The 21,559-nt window shown below is 45.8% G+C and overlaps 1 protein-coding gene across 13 annotated transcripts in view; it reads right to left on the bottom strand.

The window, feature by feature from the left end:
* The window catches only part of BCAS3 (BCAS3 microtubule associated cell migration factor), a 364,218-nt gene that overhangs the window by 16,942 nt on the left and 325,717 nt on the right, over window positions 1–21,559 (bottom strand). For 8 of the 13 annotated variants that reach the window (XM_054209092.1, XM_054209096.1, XM_054209097.1 and 5 more), the window contains one exon: window positions 6,716–6,883. In XM_054209092.1, coding sequence (XP_054065067.1) covers window positions 6,716–6,883 — 168 coding nt within the window. Of the gene's footprint in view, window positions 1–38; window positions 3,704–6,668; window positions 6,884–12,757; window positions 12,844–21,559 lie in introns of those variants that run through there. The other 5 variants (XM_054209084.1, XM_054209085.1, XM_054209080.1 and 2 more) reach the window with 4 other exon arrangements.

Below are 21,559 nucleotides of genomic sequence, written 5' to 3'. Positions count from 1 at the left end.
CAAAAATAAAATATTTCTTTAAAAATGCCTTGATTTAATAATAAGAAAAAGAAAAGGAATCTCCCCACACCGCAATTGATAATAAGTAAATGCAGTTGATCAACTTGGTATCGAATGGCAGAAACTCAGAGCTGTCTCTGGTCTCAGCGCTCCCTCTAGAAACATCAGCAGACTTTTTCTACAACCAGCAATGAACATAAATTCACACCAGAAATATTTGTGGTATCAGCATTCTTTCCCCCCCGCCCCCTTAAATAATGTAGACCTGGAAGAAATTCCACTAAAAAACTCCCGGGGCTGGTGGCAGGCCGGATTTGAAGAGCTGGGGAAGTTAAAGATGCCCTTGTTGGCCCTGGCCCTGCTCCAGGGACAGTGGCACGGGCAGGGGAGGACGAGAAGCCCACGCCGAAGTGCCTGATGTCCTGCACAGGGCAGCTGCGCTGCTGTTGCGTGTTGCACGTAAGAAATAATTAATAGAACAATGTTAAAATGTGTGCGATGCAAACGCTGCTCTTCACATCATCCAGCACTTCAAAAATGGTGGCTCCTAAAGAGCCCTGAATTTTCGTTTCTTTTAAAAGAGTCTTACTCCAAATGAACCTTCTGTAGGAAGAACTGCGTTGAGCTCTTAGACTTATTGGAGGGGGGTAATTTAATCTCTGACCCTGGGACGAATATTCTGAAAGTTCAAAGACTGCTTTTAGCATCAGCGTTATCTGATACGCCAGGGTGTCTGCTGCCCAAGCTGATTTTGCGTTGAACCTATGCAGAAATCTCTTTGCAGAAACGCTCTTCAGAGGGAAAATCAGTGGTTGTGTGTTCCTGTGTTCCTATATCCCATGTCCAAGTTAGGATTAAGACCAACTGAGGAGGCGGAAGGGAAAAATTGTCTTGGAAAAATTAAAAGGAAGAAGAAGGAAAGTAGGAAGGAGGGATGGAAAGGTACCAGTCAAAGCTCTGACTCTATGCAGGGCTAATCCTATTCCTGAAACTAAATGTACAGGTACATCTACGGTGGTCGCTCATCTCTGAACACAGCTTGTGGCCACAGACATCTTCTCTTTTGGAAAGCCCCAGGGAGGATGCTCCTTGCCCGGGAGCAGAGGGCAGCAGAGCTCGCTTCCCGCTGCAGCCAGACACACCGGAAAGCGTGTGACTTCACTTCTCCAAACCACAGATTTCATAGAAAAATTTCAAAAACATTCCCCTGCAAAGCTCAAGGGTGTCCAGACCCCAGCTAGGCTCAGGCCAGTGTAACCTCACAACTTCAGCTGGGGACCAGGGTCCCGACCGCCCTGAGCGCCCAGCCCGGTGTTCCATATGGGCTATTCCCTAACAGCACGTTTAATTAGCTCCACTTACTTACATCCCATTAATCAGGTTAAAGAGTTTGCTTCAAACATATGAGCTTCCTTCATTGCATTATGAGTTTGTTCGTGAACTCTGGAAGGAATCCAGGAGGTTTCTTCCGAGGGCCAGGTGCAGGGTGCTCTGCCACTGGCTTTCCGCAGGTGGTAGCTGACAAGACTTGGAGTTTCGCAGGAGTTTTTGGAAGAAAATGAACCATATCTTTTTTTTTTTTTTTTTTCTCTTCACTGAAACTTTATATTGGGCTTTAAACACCTTGCTTTAAATTCTTCAAACCTTGCAGGTTGTATTGACCGTGCTGTTGATGAGATGACCACTCGCATCCTTCTCTGTTCAGACCTGTAACACTAGTTCTGAGATGCAAAATTTGGAGGTTGCTCTACAGTTCTTAATATAGGCTCTTACTGCAAATTCGTATGTATTCCTGAGACAGGACAGATGGAGAAAAAAGTTGTTTAGCTCCATAAACTGCAGTGTAAACTGAGCCATCACAGGGCACTGGATTTCATGCTGAATTAAAAAAAAAAAGGCTACATGCCCACAAAAAGCAATTCTACTCTTGTGCCTCCACAGAACAGTTCCACCACTTGTAAAACGCTGCAGCAATGTGAATTTGGGTACGCTTTGTCAAAATAAATCAGATATAAGTACAACATTCAGGCAGCCAAACAAATTGTAAGAGAGGAGACGCAGCAGCTGGGCACGGACTGGAATGGCGCGCTGCGAGCGCAGTAAGCCCCGACCTGCATCTCCACAGCTGCCCGCGCTCCAGCGGCACTTTCTGGCAGAAAAATCAGGGGTCTGACAGCGGCAGCAGCACATCTGTCACTAAAGGAAGTTTGCCGTATTGACAAAGTAACCTGAGCAGGGATGAATACTTCTTTATTTTATATATTGACAATTTTCCCTTGGAAACCTGTCTGTTGCGTGAGTCTGATAAAGAGTAAATCTACCCTTCTGTCGCTGTGCTCCATGCTTTATGGTAATAAACCCGAGAAAATGTAGAGAACGGGTTTTGATCTGGTAAATCACGTAAAAGCCAGGCCTGAAGCCGTGCCCAGATTTAACATCCAGCTGAACCTCTCACCCTGGTGCTGCAGAGCCGCACCGTTTGATGGTCACCGCTGCTCTCCTGGAGCTGGTAACTCCCTCGTGGGACTGACAGACAGACCCACTGGTTTTCTTTCAGGCCAGCCTACCTCTTAAGTGGAGAGACTGGGTCTCTGGGATGCACAGACCACGCTACAGCTCTGCTGGAGGAACCCACATCAGCATCACGGCTACGGATGCTGCCCTCAGCCTGGGGGGGACAGGCAGGGAGCACAAGGGGGATCCATCTCCTGGGCTTCAGCATGCTTAAATCCCATGGCACACAACCAGGGCAGAGCAACAGGAATAGTCTTCCACACGTACGTTTCAGAAAACATCCTGTCGCTCACACCATAAAGGCTTGGTCCCCTACTATAGACTAATTTTCAATATTTTGCCTAGAAATGTCCAAAATGAACTTGAAAGCTTAAAAAGTGTACTTTTTGAAGGAATACATAAATAAGAAGATGTACTGATTACAGTATTTTTGGAGGGAAAGATTTCCAGCCTGGGCTGGCAATTTCTGCATGTCCAGTTTGAGTGGAATATTGTCAGAGAGATTTGTCTCCTGGAAGCACAGTTTCATAAATCACATACTAGTTTTTCTTTTCTTTTTTTTGTTGAGAGTACAATGTGAAGCTCCAGCACATACTCAGAAACTACACTGCAAATGTAAATATTGTAGCTGCTTGAACACAAAGCTTTGCAAGCAAAAGAGGTCACTGACCACTAACATTTTGTGAGTAGACCTCCTTTTTTTTTTTTTCAGTGAGAGTTTGACAGAAACCGAAACAGCAAAAACATCTTTTTGCATCTTTGCCAATTTACGCCTTCTTTGGAATTAAATGTGTATCTCGGCTGACAGCTTATGTACAGCAGACTCCACTTAAGATAGACATGGGTCGTCTGGATAATTGGATAACAAGGAGAAAAGCTGGTTTCCCAATCAAGTCAACTAGCTGGATGACTGCAGTTATCATTTAGGTCACAAGGAAAGTAGATTTTTGGGGGGTCATTTTCCAGACCTGGTTCTTCTCCCATCCACTGTCCGACAGCCCTTGGCAACCAGCTGGACTCAGAGATGGAAAAGACCCATCGGGCCATCTAGTTCCTCTTCCTTGCAAATGCCAGATTATTCTTCGTGGGGGTTTTTTTGCATCCTCCAGTTTGATGTTGCCTGTATAACCAATCTTTGGGTCATTTCTGCCTCTGCCAGTAGCCAGGACCACCGACCCAGCTGCCAGCCCTGCTTTGCAATGCGTCGAGGTAGGGAAGAAAGAAAGACACTGCCAATATCTGCTCCCCAAAGTGGTGTGTGTACCACGAGCACGCGTTTCCTCCGCACTATGGCAGCATATCAGCCCTGATTACTATATAAATCTATGTGTCAGCTATGTCCTAACAGTTAAGGCATTAAAAGAATCTATTTATCTCTTGCCATTAAGTGCATGTCAGGACCAGTTGAGCGCTTGATAAAGTCTCACTGTCCACCCTACCGCCCATTTTGTCTTTGTCCATGCCGCGGACCCAAGCACCGCACATGCACATATCTTCACACTCAAGAGTTAGAAATTTTCATTAATTCATGTTTCAGTTTGAATAAGATTTTGCAAGTTTCATTAAATCTCTATAAAACATATTTAAGGACTAAAGAGAATCCAAGCAGCACAAAGAGGGGCTAAAGGCATAACATAAAGGCATGCACAAGTTAAAATAAGTAATTTTAGGATTATTAGAAAGAGGTTTATAACTTCCATAATTTTTAGTCCAATGAAGAAATATAAACGCTGCCTTTGGAAGCAGTACCGATATCTAAATCAACTACCAACAAGCCAATTTACAGTGCCCTTCTTTGCTGAACTCCTTGATATCACTCTATTGAGCTGAGTGGGCAGCAGAGAACCCAAGGAAGAAAACTGAACGTATTTCAAAGATAATTCAGTTCAGCCTCGGTTTGTTAAGATGTAAGTGGTTTTTGGGGAAGTGAAAACGATTGTACTTGTTACGGGCCAACGGAGACACCTCTTCTTTGAAGCAAGGATAAGGTACCTCCAAAATTACCTTTCCCCATTTATTAACCAGCAGACAGATGGGAGCACTTTACCGTGCTCCACAGCCTGCCGCACGGCTGGCAGCCACGCGTGGCGTAGCCTCCCTGGGCAAGTGCGGTTTTCCAGGTACCGGCTGAGCAGGAGAGAACTTTTTACAGCCATCTGGTAAGAAGAGCTCAAGAGCCGTTAGGGGATGGAAGTGGAAAGGGCACGGGAGTTCACAGCCTTATCACTAGGTTTTCTCCGCCACACTGAGTCACCACATGCCCAAATCCTGAGAATAAAGTATGTTAGTGGTAGGGAGGATCCCACGACAGGCAGGAAAACACAGAGCATAATGACAGCGAGAGGAGGGTAGTGGGATGGGGTGAGTTGGGTCAGTGCTCGTGTTCATCACTACTGCCACTTACATTTGCTGCTTTGAGATGGCATCTCTCTTACACTCATTATGAAGATTTATGTGTCTGGAGTAAAAGCTGGGAGAAATCTCTTTGGATGAATTTTAGCTCAGTGATGGCACCTCTGTAAACAGTTTTACATCTATAAACTGTCTTTACACCTGCAGTACTGTGAGCCTAATCTTATGCCGAAGAAGTTGGCACCCACTGCTATCAGCTGGGGTTGGTGAAAATGGAAGGAAAATATACACCTCTGACAAAGTTCTCAGTTTACAATATAGTATAATGTCAAGCCTCTGGGGCAGTCAGTCACCTTAACTGGACATGTCTACATGGCTCCAGCTTTCAGAGAAGGTATTCCCCTCACCTTTCCCCTAACGTACACAGCCTGAGGGGAGCCGACCCGTTATCGGAAGTGGACACCATCCCGATGTTCACTCTGATCACAGTATGGGTCAGTAAGTGATGAAATATGTGCCTTTGTCCACTTTCACAGCCTGTTTTTCCACTTTCTCAGCCCTTTACAGACATGAGTTGACTAAACTACACACCAGCAATGTGAGGCGTCTCTATCCTCATTGCAGCGATGGAGCACTGGAGTCATGGACACGTGAAGTGTCTCATCCACGGCAACAACCTGGTGAGAATTTGCACCAGATCTGTACCTGAGACCTATGCTAAGTGTTCGACCAACTCTTTCTGTTAATAGCAAATCTTAAACCATCCCTTGACTCTATCGTTTTCAAGACGGAGCAAAGGCAGTTCGACAGGTGCCAAGTCGGGCTACGAAGGGTGCTTCTGCACCACTCAACAGCTTGGTTATTGCTATCTGTAGCTACATACAAGGGCTTAAATTCTGCTTCTTTACAGCCTCCTCCTCCAGACAGTGGGAGGTGGCAGCAGTTTGGTGACCTGCTGTGGGCTACGTGCTCAGTAACGACCCCCACCTGCAAAGCAGGGGGACGAACAATACATGAGGGTAACAGCAGAGGGAAGAGGCAGCTTCTGCTCTATGCAGCCCTTCTGTAATGTCCGTGGGTTGGCACACCCAGATGTTTCTGCTAGAGCTTGTCCTCCTTTTCCTTCCCAGGCGAGTTTCCAGAAGAGTGACAAGCAAGCTGGCAGCTGATGTTAGATGCCACCGTTACTATTAGGTGCTGGTCACAACACAAATGGTGCATGGATTAAAGATGTGCTTAGTCCTTTTACTAGAGGGCGTTTTTTAAAACTAGTGAAAATTAATGGAGACAATAAACCCGCAATAATTGCGCTTTAACATTTCTAAGCATCTCCTACCACCGGACCCCTTCTGAGCAGCATAATCTCTGACGTGCCATTCCATTTACTTAAACAGATGATATAATTTATCAATATAATGGACACCGATGAAGATGGATTAATTTGGATTACAGAACCAGCGCTTCACAGTGGCTCTATTCAGGACACCAAATGAGGATGAGTGTGATTATGACATTGTTTGGAGCAGGGTGGGCAAGGGCAGCGATGTGCACAGAGACCGGGATGCTCCTGAGTTGGCAGGGGAGGGAGGAGAGCCCCCGTCACAGCTGTAGGTAAGGAAGCCTCAGGCCCCAGTACTGTGCTTCAAGTTACTTTAGGCTTCTCAGATGGTCTACCACTATCTTCTTTCATACAAACGACTTCTCTTGCACTAAGTGAGATCCCCGTAAAAGTTAATTAATTAAGAGAGGTAGCGTACAGAGAAAAGGAAAAGCAAAACTTAAAAAAGAAAAATAAAAATCACCATTGGGTGAGATGTACGTGATCTCTGATCACACCTCTTCTTTGTACCTGTTCCTGATCCCACTATGTCCCTGCTGGGAGATTCGCACATCGCGTCGGCCAGGCGCTCCCGAAGGCCCTCTTCAGTGTGCTCCATGGAAGACATGTGGCGGAGACCGAAGTTCTCGGGCCAGCTCCCACACACCTCCAGCAAGGTCACGCTCCGGTCGAAGGCACCTTCAACAAACAACAGGCAGATGTTTGGGAGACCCTGGGACCAAGCCACTTCCATACATATGCATTGGAAAGAAAGAAAGAAAGAAGGCCCTGCGTTTTGAGTTCCTGAAAAGCTAATTTTAGCACGTTAGTTAAAATGTGGGTGTTAACAGCACAGCGGGAGCATGCAGAGCCCTATGTACTGAACAGCTTCGACCAAGGAGCTGCAAGCAAAAAGGCTAAAGTAAAAATACAGACCCATTTGTGGTCTCACACTAGTGAGAGTCAGGAAATCAGCATAATGACACTGAGGTAAATGACATGTTAAACGTTAAAAAACTGTTTGTATGTTATTAAGCACATGTTAGACAATGCGAAATTATTTTGAAAGTTGATTTGTCTTCACCGGGCTGCTGTTGAGCCCTTCCCCCTGCTCATCTCAGACAATGGAAACAGTCGAGTCATTTTGTCTTTGCTAATGGGCACAAATTTTACATAAAATCCCTTTTTTGCTCTTGAGCAGAAAAGCGCAACAGTGCGATGCGCTGACGAGGACAGGACGGCTTGCTTTCTGCCTTGTGCTGGAAGGAAGTCTACAGAAGGAAAAAAGCGAGCCCTTCTTTCGGTCTGGGATATCTGTGGATTTTCTCTGTTCCTGCACTGTGAAATTTTCAGTCAAACCTGAGCTAACAGAGACTCTTTCCCCAGCAGCGCTTTACCGAAGATGCTGGCTATTGTGACGGAGCGCACGTACCTACAAAAGATACTTAAAATAATTCCTTAACTTGCAGTTATTACCTCCTTCACAACAGTGTGTGATGTTCTGCTGAATGCAAAGATTAGATTCTGAATTCAAGATCACTTCAAAGTACAAATTAAAATTATTCTACTTTATTATACAGCAAGTCTTCTGCGAAGGCTTACTTAAATCATTCCCACTTGGAACAAGATTACAGTTATGCTTTGTTGCTTCAAGCACATACCATTTACTCAACTATTAGGTAACTGAATATGCAGCATTTATTGTGCCTGGTTTCTGCCAGCCTACCGAGGGGAAAAAATGCAAATGCCAATGTTTCTCAAAGTTAAAAGTACATGAAACACGTCCTTGTTATCAGGCCTTTGGTTTTCCCCTTTGATCAGCCGTCAGAAACTATCTACACTTGTAGTCTGTGACTGTACAGCTTCACAGCACACTCCCTGCCACTGACAGGTGGTAATAGAAAGGGTGAGAGACCAAGCCCCGCGGCAGGCGTCCCTTCCTCTGATAACGTCCAAAGTACCGGGTGATAACCGTTAGTAAACACTCGGGCAGCCGGTTAATCCATACATCAGCAAAGAGGGGCAGATAATTTTGAACTCTAATGGCATGGACAAAAGCACCAGGGCTGGCATTCAGGGATTTATATGGGCTGCAATGGTGACTTCTGGCTCCTGAATTTCATCGGCGCACACAACTTTGATTTATCTCTCTGCCTGGCTGCAGAGTAGATTCCTGGCACTAGAAAACCATCAACGCTAAAATGGACCTCTACAAAATGGGACCGTGGCTCTTATGTGATACATGCACTTGAACTCTGGATGAATCCCAGTTTAAACTGAGAGAAGGAATGACCAAATATTTCAACTTTTTAATGGGTCTTTGGATTTATAAGGTTACTTCAGTCTACTAATTTGTTTTAAAGCAAGGGTTCTTGAAGCTTGTTTGAGAAAATGCAGCGAGGAGGCAAAGTAATTTCGACGATGTTTAAGTCTCTGCAACATTTCCATGTTGTCAGCTCCCCTAACTGCAGGAGGAAAAGCAAAATTTGACCTCTTTTTGAAGCTTCTTTTTTTCAATTCGTCCCTCTGGGGTTTCACACGACCACGAGACCCCCACTCTGCAGAGACTCTGAGACCCCAGCCACTTCAGTTGTTTTCGATGGGGCTCTTCACGTACCCGAGACCTACCGGGGGGGCTTTTAAATCTGCATCCCGAAACCCCAGGGTGGCAGCAGGGAGATGATGAGCTCCCACAGGGTTGCAGGGTTGTGCCAGAGATGAGAAATCTCTTCTTTACTAGTGTCTGCTCTTATTCCGAAAGTGAGAAATGGGAGCATTTCTGCTCCTATAAGCAGACATATGAATAATAAGGCAAATGGCTTTTGAAGCTCTGCCAAGATGCCTGCATGCGTGTACAGGGAGAAACTTCATAGAGCGCCGGGCTCTGGCTCCTGAGATACTTGAGTGAGAGCAAAGGAGACAAGTGCAGCGTTACCCCTGCAATCAGGGCCAAGAGCTGCCAAAACTTCTTAGCAGCAACGTGTGAGGTTGCAAGTGTTAATGTAAATGCAGGTTAGAGGGATTAACTGCACACAAAGTTTTCTTGGGAAAAAACTGCGAGGCTGGTGAAGCTCTGGTTTTATCTTTCCTCCCTTTTCGCTCCTTTTCCACGTTAGGAGTTCACATCTGGCAATATGATTCACACCCAGGCATCCAGCCATGATTCACCGACCACCGCTGCACCCCGCGGGCGACCGTCCTGCCCGTGAGTAACGGGGCAGCGGAGGTCCGGGCGCCGCCATCTGCTCGGCGGAGCAGTGGAGTCCACAAATTCCTCCTTATTTCAATATGCACACTGATGAAATGGGTTCCACGTAAAGCTGAACGTGCAGATGCACGACCGAGGTTACTCGGTGAGGGTAGAAAATAGGATCTTGCTTGAACAGGCAGGTCCTCTCCTACCATAAAGCCCTGGCTCTGTCCCGCTTTGATGTGAAACAAAGCCGTTTCAGGAAAAACAAGACCGATTGTCACGAACCTTCCTTTTCTTCTTGCCATCGTATCAGCAGACAACAGATGTATCAAAGTAAAAGAATTTTTTTGGAGGCAGAATTAAGTCCTGGGTATTTTTTCACCTTGGAAAATTCTTCTGTGAAGCGCGTGAAATGGCAGATGGGCCGGTCGCTCCCCAGGAGCTTTTGGGTGCTTTGCCCCTATGTACACCGTTACCAACGGCACACGAGCTAACGGCATTAAACTCACATTGATAGCAGCTAACCATATCTCTGCTATTTATTAAATTGTAATCTCTTTCTGGCTGCCTTGCTCTCCCCTTTTCAATCCCAGTATCTCAGTTGATAACGTATCGAATTCCCCATCGTCAGCCAGAGAGAAGTTTACAAATAAACCTCAGTGGAGTGTCCTGCTCTCCAAATCCCCCAAAACCCGCAGCCAGAACGTAACTGCAGAACCAGTGCGGCTGGGAAAGCTCCCGCTGATTCAAGGGATTACCCAAGGGTTGAGAGAAGGCAGGCGTCACCCCGCGCCTTTACTGACAAACCGCTGAAACCCTACCGACAGCCGCCAACATCAGAGCTCGACGCGCGAAGCCCAGCTTTTCTTCTGCCCCCTCAGCCTCGGTACAGCTTTGATGGTGGAACAGGTTCCACCTATGAGGCGCAATTCATTTAGAAACAACTCAAGAGAGAAGCAAATTAGGTATTATATTAGCCAAGCAATTACTAGTGAAATCCTGGTGAAAGCTCACTAAATCACTGAAAAAAATCCCACTGACTTAAAATTGTGTCAATATTTCATCCTATCGCGTGGTGCCTTCAAGCTAGTGGAACGTTTACTTCTCCCCTTATTTACTGAAGACGAAACTGGGTGGAAATTAAGACCATCAGCCTCCTTTGTTCGATGCCCAAGCACCATCCCAGATCCCCTGCACTACAAATAAAAAACAACCCCGAAGCGAACCAAATGGAACAAGCCGGAACCTTGGCTTGAACACCTAGGTTGAAAGCGCTTTGTTTTGCGGTTCCAGAGTGTTTAGCTTTACACTGCCCCAAACACTCCACGCTAATTCTGCTCCACATGCAAGATTTTCCTATTAAAACTTTAATTTTCTCCTGATACCCATCTCCCACTTCTGCTTTTCCACTGACAATTGCCTCCCAACAAGAACTTTACTCACTGGACGCCGCTGCTGGACGGAGCAGAATCAGGCCCCCCGTCTTTCTGCTTAATGTTTCTCGCATTTTATTAATGGCAAAGGCTTCTGTTACTACTCATACCAAATCACCTTGCTTAGAAGCACAGGATTTGTCTTTTGCATTGCAATTGTTTCAAGGCTTTTAATATAAAAGGAAAATAAATTCTACAGAAGGAAAAAAAAAAAAAATCCCAAACCTTGGAAACATCCTTTCATTTCTCAGTTAGCCCTACCGACCAAGACCGAGAAAACCAGAGGAGCTTATTTTCTTCTCTGAAAAATCTAGTAGTAAAAAGTATTTTTACAAAATATTTTAATGCTTCTAGTGTGTTATTTTTCTAAGTCAAAATAGCTAAGCTAAATCTTTCACCATAGCCCTTTAATTCGAAAGCCAGGGGAAATTTTTTTCATTAAACCTCTGGACGGCTTTGTTTAAAATATGAAATCAAGTAGCTCCATTTCCTGTCTTCTAAGGAACAGTAAATCAAAAAGAGTACGTTCTCCAAAAATACAGTAATGGTTCTATTAAAGAGCTTGACAGTTTTGAGCCTCACCTTGCATATTGCAACATACGTGTGAGCAAAAATAACAGAGTAAATAGGAGAGGAAATGACCTGCCAATTTTAACCGATAAAAGATGCATCCTTCTCATGAAAGGGGTAGGGGTTTGACCCCCGGGGACGCCCAGACCCTGGGGTGCAACCACGATGGTCTGGGAGGGAGAGGAGGGGCTGCCCAGCACCTTCTCTGGCCCCTTCCGAAGCAGGAATGGGCTTTGAAGGGAGTCCCGATCCGCTTGGCACTGGGAGCCACAGCGCGAGCGCGCCAGAGCCGCCCGAACAGCCTCGGCCGGCAGCAAGAATCCCACGGGCCCGTGAGGAACCAGCGCATGGAAACTCCTTGCCCAAAGGAGTGAGTCAAATTGTAACATACCACGTTTAAATATTAATGGCTGAACTTTCCTACAGGGTTTGCCAACTCACTTCCATGCCATAACTTTGCCACTCTGGGGGGAATGCCAAAGAGCAGCAGCTCTCAGTACTTGAACAATTTTGGTTTTGGGGAAAAAAAAAAAAAAGAATACCTGTGAAAATGCCTTATTTAAGTGTGGAGGAAGCGGCATCTCCCTGACCTGCCCCAAATCTGACTTTTGAACGCGTGCCCACGTGCTGCTGATCCTCTCCCGTGCACATCAACTGAGGTGTGACAGACTCCGCAACAACTCACCCCGCGCACGGCTGCTGAATCAAGGTGCGAGTGTTAATTACTGCCTTTGGAAACGATGGCAGGAGCTACAGCCTTTTGCGAGGAACTCTATTTCCCTGTCATCTTCCCTCCCACGGAGTTTCTTTTTTTTCCAGAATCGCTCGCAGTTCTGCTATAAACAGGACATTACTCACCAGCTCTGTATCCTGTGAGTGCATTTAATTAATGGAGACTTCAGTCGGGGTGCCCAGTCCCACAGGCAACGAACACTTTCAAATCCCTTTGAACTTTTGGCTGAGTGAGACTGAGAGGTTCCTGCGTCCCTCCTCAGCGCGCTACAGACTTGTAAGCAAAAATACCGTTTATTCCTCTGTCTTTATTTCTAAACGAGTTTTAAGCAAACATGCAGCTGCCGGGAGGAGCGAGCCTGGCAGCGGCGTGGCCCCGGGAGCCCCCATGCCCAGCGGGGACGAAGGCGGATGGTCGGGCAGGACGTTGCCCACGTCCAACATGGCAGTGGCCACAGGTCAGGACCTGTCCCAGCTCAGGACACCGGCCAAAGCGATGGATGGCAATGTTCAGGATCATAGTGATGCTGTGGTACAACCTCGACAGGTCCTCAGGGATCATCTCACCCTCCTCCTCCTCCTCACCGCCCCGACAAGCACTGTCTCCTCCAGCCCCGCACAAGGGGTTAACCGTGGGCTCAGGAGAAGCGTTTCAGATGATTAGGAACATGGCCAGCCATCGCAGCCATCCTGAAGCCTTTCAAATGGGAGAGAGGCTGCAATTTTCAGAGCTGGAGCAGTGAGATATTTTTATAAATACATAAATCTTTTCAAGGAAAAACAAATATAGAAGAAAGAATGTAAACATTATTGTAAAACGCATAATAAAATGTCTGTTGTTTGTTAATTTTGCTCCTTATTATCCAGTCTATCTGTACCACCGATGTTGAAACGTTTGCCTTTTTTTTTTTTTTTTTTAAACTCCCTTATTCATTTAAAAATAGTTTCCTGCATGTTATATGAATAAGCAAAACCTAAGGTCCTAAATCCAGGAGAACTTTGAAGTATGAAACCCATGGTCTATGGGAACTATGTTTTCATTAATCAAAGTAGATGTTTCTAAAGCCATCAGATTTATCATGACTGGATTTCATATGTGAAACCCAATATACACACAGACATACACTGCTTGTCCTTTTGGATTAGTTCTGACCTTTTACTCTCCTTTCTGAAGGATCTGCCTTTCCTCAGAGCAAGGCTGCCCTGTTTTACCACTCCAGCAGCCAAAGGAGCCTTGACAAAGTATGTTTTCAACTCTCCGCTTTCTGTGTCTGAGTCTGGGTTAAGGTCAAAACATAAATGATTAAGTGTATTTATTAAACCCTGCCTTTGCCTCGAATGCTCCCCGCGACTCCATTCCATGCCGTCCCAACTGCAGTTTCACACCAGCCCGCCGGTAACACACCTGGCCACCAAACGAGGGACCCGAGTGTCGCCGCAGCACCGATGCTGAGCCCCAGGACGGGGAAAGCTGACGGAAGCCCCCCAGAGCCCCCCGAACATCGCCGAGGGCCCCTGCAGCCCTGGCCGAGCTCCTGGCTTCCCCAGAGGCGCGGAGGTTAGCAAAAGGACACGGGAGAGAGACGGCATGGTTTAAAAATCGGAGGCAGGATGTGACATCCGTCCAAAGCAGGACTTAAAAGATAAAATGCCAAAAAAAATTATATCTGCGTTTGGTGTCACTGGGGGAATTTATGCCGCGGTTTTGCAGTACCAGAAGCACAGGACTTCGTCGTCTTGCTGTAAAGAGTAAAGCAGGGGCCTTGCTCTTGCAGGCACCGATGGGGAAGGGGCAACTCATCGACAGCCCGAGGAACACAGCGCACTGAAAAACACGATGAGTGTAGTTTTGCAATACTGGATGCAATTTATTTAGCAGTCTAAAAGCAAAGAGAGATGGAAACTACAGTATAACTGGATGCCATTACAATTCTAAAAACAAAATACCCCTTTGTAATAAAATTAATTTCCAAGAAAAAAAAGCTTCCCCCCGCCTTGAACAGCAAGATTCTTGCATATTTTAACTCTTTACAGCTTTGCAAAATCAGAACGCCTGGAAAAAATCAGGAATGCTATGATCAGCTCCAAGCCCCCTTAGAGATTAACATTTCTTTACATTTAATCCTGACATAAAGTAGAGTGTCCTGAAGAGCAGAGAGCTCCGCACAAGCCGGGGCAGGCGGGGAGGCTGCGCGTTACCAGGTATGATTCTGCACAGCAGAAAAACTTCACCTGATGCTCTTTCAAGCTCCAGGTCTGGAAATTTCATTTAAAAAGGATTCACAAAAGATCTTCCGCACTTTTTAGTTTTCACAAAGTTGGAAGTGTTTTCCTGTGGTATTCACATACTTATAATTCTCAGTCCTGGTTAAAATTAGAAAATCCAGTAACTTTTTTTCCTCCTAGTAAAATTTCCCACTCTCTGAAGATCTATGACTTAGTTAAGCTTACAACAAGATGATTATTGAGACCTTCAACAATGCCTGGGAAATTTAAACACACAATGAATTCCATTAAATCTCAGCGGAGGCTTTTTTAGACGAAGTCTTTATTTTGTTTTACTTCTCATCTGAATAAAAGCCGCGATTTTATGCCGCTGAAGCCTTCGTATTGGCTTCACCGGGAAAAGCTGCGTAAGAAGCATGAAGGACACATCTGGTATTTCTGTGACACTACATAACGATGCTTATTTGCTTGTTCCTTTATATGCCGAGTCCTTTCTGAACCCCGCGGGCGAGGTTTGCAGGCATACCCTGTCTTAGTGACCTCACTTTGCGAGGTAGAAATATGCCAATTCCACTGGAGGGACTCGAATAATATATTACTTCCCTTAGGAAAACAGCAAGATTTATCTTGCTTATTATCAATCTCGTGGCATGTGCAAATGCACGTGTGTGTATATATATATACACACACATATAAAGAACACATAACGGATTATAAAAGGCTCATATTTACCCACAAGTAAGGAAAGATCTGACAACTCATCGGGGTTTTCTAGATAACTAAGATCTTACGTTACGCTTTGAGACAGAAGTGTGGATTTGTCATATTCCTTGAGAATTAGTGGTAACTGTTCGGAGCCAAGGAATTTAATTCTGATTGTTTCATTTGAATTAAAAAAATCTTAGTGTTGAAAAAACATTGGAACCGTGCTATATACTAATGTATCACTCAAACTGTAATAGGAGACTCTTGGTAATAGAAACAGAGAGCGTAATGCTTGGAAAAGGCCAAGTTCATCGTGGGTACAGTTCCTCTGCAGATGAATGGTAGGGAAAACCCTATCTAAAACCCACTGCAAAGGCGGGGGGTGAAGGTTTCCCTGTGCCAGGCCCGCCTGGATGGAGCTGCACAGCTGGGATGGACGTGGCCCAAACCCTGCCCGAGCATCCTTAACGTCCTCCTGCTCAGCAGAGCGAGTCCAACGGAGACAGAGACTTCTGCTGGGCCGCAGGTAACTTGCTCTTTATCAGTAATATGCACACAGAGAAATGTTCACAAACAAGGGGAGATCAAGAGGCAGTTTCTTATCGCCTACGAGAAAGTTCGCAGAAGAGAATCTGTAGGAAAGCGGCCGAGCAGCCATCGAAGCTCCGGACATGTGAAATTTGGTTTATATCATTAGCAACCAGTTAAGAATGAAACCGAAATATTTTTTGCGTTATAAGAGGAAATATTTCTCTGGTCTCGTATCACCTTTTCCAGATGAAACATTTCACAACCCAGCCGACATATAAACAGAAACCAAAATATTTTCCTAAGGTGCATCACTAATCCCACTCGGGGCCTCTAACTTGTAATTTATTTGTCTTACCTCACTATGAGATAATGTACGCGTCGGTTCCAAGCTACTGTCCAATAAGTACTTGTACACAGGATAAATAAATCTCACTTGCAAACACGAGGCGCTGGCTGGGTGTTTGGGAGGAGCTGGGAGGCTGATTTCTCTTTTGCTGCCCAGCACGTGCGCGGCTCCTGCCCCGGCTCCTGCCAGCCCCAGGCTGCACAGCCGCCCGCAGCCTTCCTAAGCACGAGGCATCTGCGCTTTGCAACCACTTCATGAAAATTAGCATATTTGAGTCATTTAGAGCAGGGGTTTCCGTGTCGGTAATGTAACTCATGCCATACACCTATGCTGTAACCGTCTTTTCCTTAGGGAATAACAGAGTGATGACCTTCTTCTGACGCGTTCTGTAGCAAATCCGTGTTAACATTCAATTTATTAGGGTTATGTCTAATACTCTGTGAATAGCTTACTGTAATCACAACTTCCCTACAAGTATTTTAAGATATTTCACGAACGGCACAGGATGGATTCAGGTATTAAACCAGAGTGATGGAAATGTTTGTGTTCGGGGCAGCTGAGCGGCTGCTCTAAGGATACAGCACTGTCAACCACCAGGAACTGGTTTGGAAGCTTACTCTTGCTACTTATTAATTGAGCAACCAAGATCGGGGAATGGAGGAGAGGTTACAAAACATACCTACAAGGGCCAAATCTGAGCCAAAACGAGTTATCAGCGCTGATATAAAGAGTTTCATTGCTTACACCGGGGAAGAGCTGGAATACCAAGGTTTAAGTAACTGACCCAAGGTCACTGGGCAAGTCTGTGCAGGGTTGCCTAGAAAGAATCTTGCATCTGAGGACACCCCAGTGCAATGGCACATTTTCTAGAAGGTACAAAACCACAGACGGGACCCTCTAGAGCCCCCAGGTCCTGCCCTGGCCAGGCAGCAGGTCCCAGGTGCCCTTACATCAGCTCTGGGCATTTCAGAAATTGCCTCCTCAAAGCCTGTAGATCCCTCCAAGGACATTAAGAAACTGTGTTTCTTTAAGGACTGCAGAGAAACACAAAATTTTATGTTTAGAAAATAATGAAAATTCAAAAAAACCTTAAAAGTTGTTTCCTTGCAAGCCTTCCAAGTCAGGGAAGATAAATTCTTTTGGCCTGATTCTGGATTCATGAAAAGCACGTGCCAAGTTGCACAAGCTAGTTATCTAAGCTCCAGCACGGACTGGACCTAGGAAGCACTGAAATCGCTGGTCCCAAGCCAGCTTAAGAATATACTTAATTTTAAACATGCAAACAGCTACGACGACTTCAATGGTAGCATATATATGCTGAAAGTTAAGTGTGTGCTTAAGAGTGCTGCTGGAGCGGCGCCAGAGCGCTTGGTGACTCGCAGTCCCAAGGTCTGATCTCCTCCCAAAGCCTGTCCGCAGGAGGGATTTCACTCCAGCCAGGCGGGCTTCGGAAAGGCCAGGCAGGACCCAGCTGGTCAGGAGCCAGCAGACCCGTTCCTCGCTGTCTGAAGTTTTTCTCCGCATACGTTGAGGAGGTTTTGCCCTTGTCACTTACGTTATCCATCAGACATCTGGTGGCTGGGTAAGGCAGAGCGACGTTGCAAGGTGAGATGATGGAGTGAAAAAATTATTGCAACTGGCATGTCCTAGCCTAAGGCTTTCGGTCATTTAACTCATCTCACTCTCATCCTCGGCAAAGACTGTACTCAAAGGGCAGGAGATTTACCCTTCTACATGCCTCACGTTTGCACTTGGCAATTTGCAGCAGCAACTCCAAATGCAAACAGGAGTTAGGCAAAGCCGGCTCACCGTTTACAGCTAAAAGCAAAGCTTTCAGGAAGAAGCAAGAACTACTTAAAAAAAGTCATACAAGGACTTCTAGTGCCATGAATAACACTTTTTTTTACTTGGCGACGACCTCGTGTTACAGAAATCATAAAAGGTGACTAGAAGGGTGCGCCTATAGGGCATTATTCTTATGGGGAAAAATTCAGATTAAAATCTGTCTTACCAATGTCCTTGGAGTTTCTCTGTCCTCTCCCATCATATCACTGTCTATGAGAGAGCCCGCTACCTGCACGTTTTCCAATAAAGGGGAGATGACCATTTGTGCACAGGTTAAAGTCTGTTGCCAGATGCTCGGTGAAACTCCTTGACTCAGACAAAGAAGGCTGTTCCAGGGGAGATGCTGACGGAAGGGACCACGCCAGATCCCCCAGCCCCTGCTGGCTGCTGCCCGCCGGGGAGCTGCGTCACCGCTTCAGCCGTGCACTTCCATCTGCACCGCTGAGACAAACGGATCTCCCACAAAAGCAGAGAAGGACAGAAAGTGGGTGCATCAACCCAAACAAATGCGGAAAAATGTCAAGGGTAAGAAGAAAGTCTGATAATTCATGTTGTGCCGTTAATTTATGAAACGCAGCATGCTCTAACTTGGAAGCACAAGAACCGGATTTTTATAGTAAATGTTCTTTTTCCTTCCTTCAATAAAACCCATTTTGGAGCATGGATGGCAAGGACATGCTTTGCTGTGATTTATGAAGTAATGCAACCTGTAATGTAATTTGGGATTAACCATTCAACCAGAAGCCACCCAAAGCCCCAAGGGACCAGGTACACAGAGAGGGATGAAGGAGAAGCTTCGGAGTCTGGAAGTCCAAATCCCGATGCCCAAATCCTTGCCTAACCCCACAGGCCCTGTCCCTGTCTAGCAGATTTCCCTGGATCCAGGAAGAACCGTCGCAGTTTTCCCAGCACCTTGGCCCCTTCCCAAGCACATCTGGGATGATGGAGGTAGGTGTTTCTCCCTGCCTGCTTCCCCAGGAGGGCCTGATGCAGCCACTCAGCTCTGCACAAACTTTACAGCCCCCTCTAAATACACTTTACAGCACCAACTGGCTTAAGCACCCCAGAAAACGTGGGACCACTCACACCCGGAGATGAAGGAAAGCCCGTCTCTCCCCAGGGACCTGAAACCAGGTCCTGTGACCTGCTGGGTTGCAATACCTAAACCCTCCTGTGAAACCAGCTTTACTCCATGTGAACAGTTTGATGATTATACCCACGCCGCTTGCCGAGGCAAGATGGATCCTGCGAGCTGCAGACTACCATTCTCGGGGACCATAAATATCCCACTGAAATCATAGCTTGTACATATTTAAAAGGATAAACCTGCTACTAATAACTACGAATCAAATGAGAAAATTCCAATTTTTATGCCAGAAAGCTAACAAAAATCTTCAGTGGGTTATAAACAAGTATCTATCATTATAAACTAAGTTCAGCATGTAAAAATCCAAAGATGGAGTTTATTGTCTTTAATGGCTGAGAAATGACAAGTGTGTTTGGTTGAAAAGGAATTTAGCAAGAAGTAGTTCTGTACGAGAACCAAAATCCCTCTTAAAAAAAAGAAAATCACTGCTGACAGTTTTACAGTAGAATTAAGCCGCTGTGAACTTTCAGAAGTGGGGCTAATCACAAGTTTCTGCGGAATTTAACATGGAAAAGAAATCTGATTATTAGAGAGAAGCCTAGAACTCGGGTAGAAGTTGATCCTACACCTTTTCCAGTCTAAAATGATGAGTGAAACTAGTGACGTTTTGCAGAGGGGGTAGCTGTCGGACAGCCTGCTGAGCTGCCTCCCTTTTGGCAGCAGAGCGATGCTCTGTGAGACCATGAAGCAACCACTGTCCTACCCTTGTGTCCTAAAGAGCTTCCCACCAGAGCAAAGCCATCTACAGGTAGGCTCGGCACAAAGTGTCGGGAGGGAAAACTTGCTTCAAAAGCAGAGAGCAGCAAATCCAAGGAGGTGGGCAAGCGGGCGTCAGGTACTAATGAAGATGTGAGGGATGCATCAGGTCTGATGATGTGGCTGTGTAAATACATGCAGAAGCATTCCCTACAGCGGGCAAGCTCAAAGGTGGAAGCTGTCCAAAGGGAATCTCTGAAAAAAGCCTGGACAGCAGCAAAAAAATGCGACAAAACCCTTGCCAAATGTTTTAGTGCTCTGCTGAAAGATCAAGGTGGAAGGAGCCTCTGCGCTGGAAGCCTTGGAACAAAGACAGACTTTCCTGGAACAGAGCGCCTAACTGTTCAAACATCAACCCATCATCTCAGTTGTGAACCGAAGAAATAACAATAATAATTTTACAGAGAGAGAAGAAAAAGGGAAGGGGGAGAAAGGAAGTAAAATCTTTTGCCAGTTCCAGGTACAATGACCTCCCTATCTGCAGATTAATTTAAATGGAGGAAAGCAAAAAAAAAGTGGGACATGAGATGAAGTAAAGAAAACATTTCTAAGTACAACAAGTGACCAGATTGGAAACGCGTCCTAGGAGAAGTAACTTCTCCTAAGCACACAAGTATTACCTTCGATACATTAACAGGTTAACAGAGGCCCAAGTAGTTTTATACACGGAGAATAGATTCAAAAGGTATGTTCGGGCACGTTCAAAGCACCGAGGGATACGGTGCTGTGGCTCTGGCGTCTATCAAGCCATGTTTATTGATGTTCTTGCTAGCTGAGGCAAGGTTTGGGAACATGGATCATAACACCATTTTTATACCCTATAAAAGCACACTGCAAAGTGATGAGAAATGTGGATTGTTGAGTAGTGCCAGGCAAGTCCATTACAAAGAAGGAGCGCACTTTTTCGTGAGGCTTTTTACAACGCAAAGAGTAATTCTTTGCTTGCTGTGAAAAAAATTGGGAACCCTCCAAAGCATATGTTTCACAAATCTCCAAAAAGTGGAAAACAAGATTCCAAGAGGAGAAGTGTAGGAGGTGCAGTGTGAGAACAGAAGTTGGGGACGAGCTTCCTGCATGTCCCGCCTCGGGGACAGATGGGGCAGGGACCAGCCCAGGACCTCTTCTAGCACACTTCAAGTCTGCACGGGGGCTCCGTCCCCAAGCTGTTTCTCCCACAGTTGATCTTCGGGCAGGATTTGGGACGGCACGGGAAGCTGGTTATCCTCTCTGTAATTACAACAGTTTTTGTTAAACTGCATTCAAAACAGGAGGTGAAAATGGAGATGTTTAAGACCACCTGCATTTTCCGCTTAATCGAGCAGAGAACTGCCCTCTCATTCCAAGTTGGAGAATTAGCATCTTAGCACCTTGTTTCTCCAAGACATTTGACCTTTGCAGCGCTACAAACTAAGACACTGGCTAATTTTCATCTAGTTGGACCCTGTTTGGAAACTACTGAGGAAGTGGGATACGTTGGAGGTGTTTTGGTGAAATATTTAAACAGGAGAGTTGCCACTGAGCTGAAGGCACCTTTTCCCCAGAGCCCCTGAAGCCCTGCCAGGGCGCAGCTGAAAGGAGGCCCAGAGACGATAGAGACCTTCAAAAGTGCGTAATTCAATCTTTTCCATGTCAACTTTGAAAGCCAGCCCCAAGTCCTTGCCTGTATCTAAACACGGCAGTTCATCAGGTAGGACAAGGGAAAGCATCACCTAAAGAGGTCACATCAATATGATCTTCTTCAGGTAGATGCAAATAAGGCTACCAGGATTTGCTTACTGAAATCCTTCCCGACACATTCCGAATACTGTGGAAACCAGGGAGAACAGAGACAGTAAAATAACTCTCCAGGTTTATGTCCGAGTCTTGTTGATACCACTCTGACCAGCCCAGT

Source organism: Rissa tridactyla, chromosome 7 (assembly GCF_028500815.1).
Source record: "Rissa tridactyla isolate bRisTri1 chromosome 7, bRisTri1.patW.cur.20221130, whole genome shotgun sequence".
Lineage (NCBI taxonomy): Eukaryota > Metazoa > Chordata > Aves > Charadriiformes > Laridae > Rissa > Rissa tridactyla.
The sequence above is the reverse complement of the archived record's forward strand: the minus strand, read 5'-3'. Positions and strand labels throughout refer to the sequence as shown.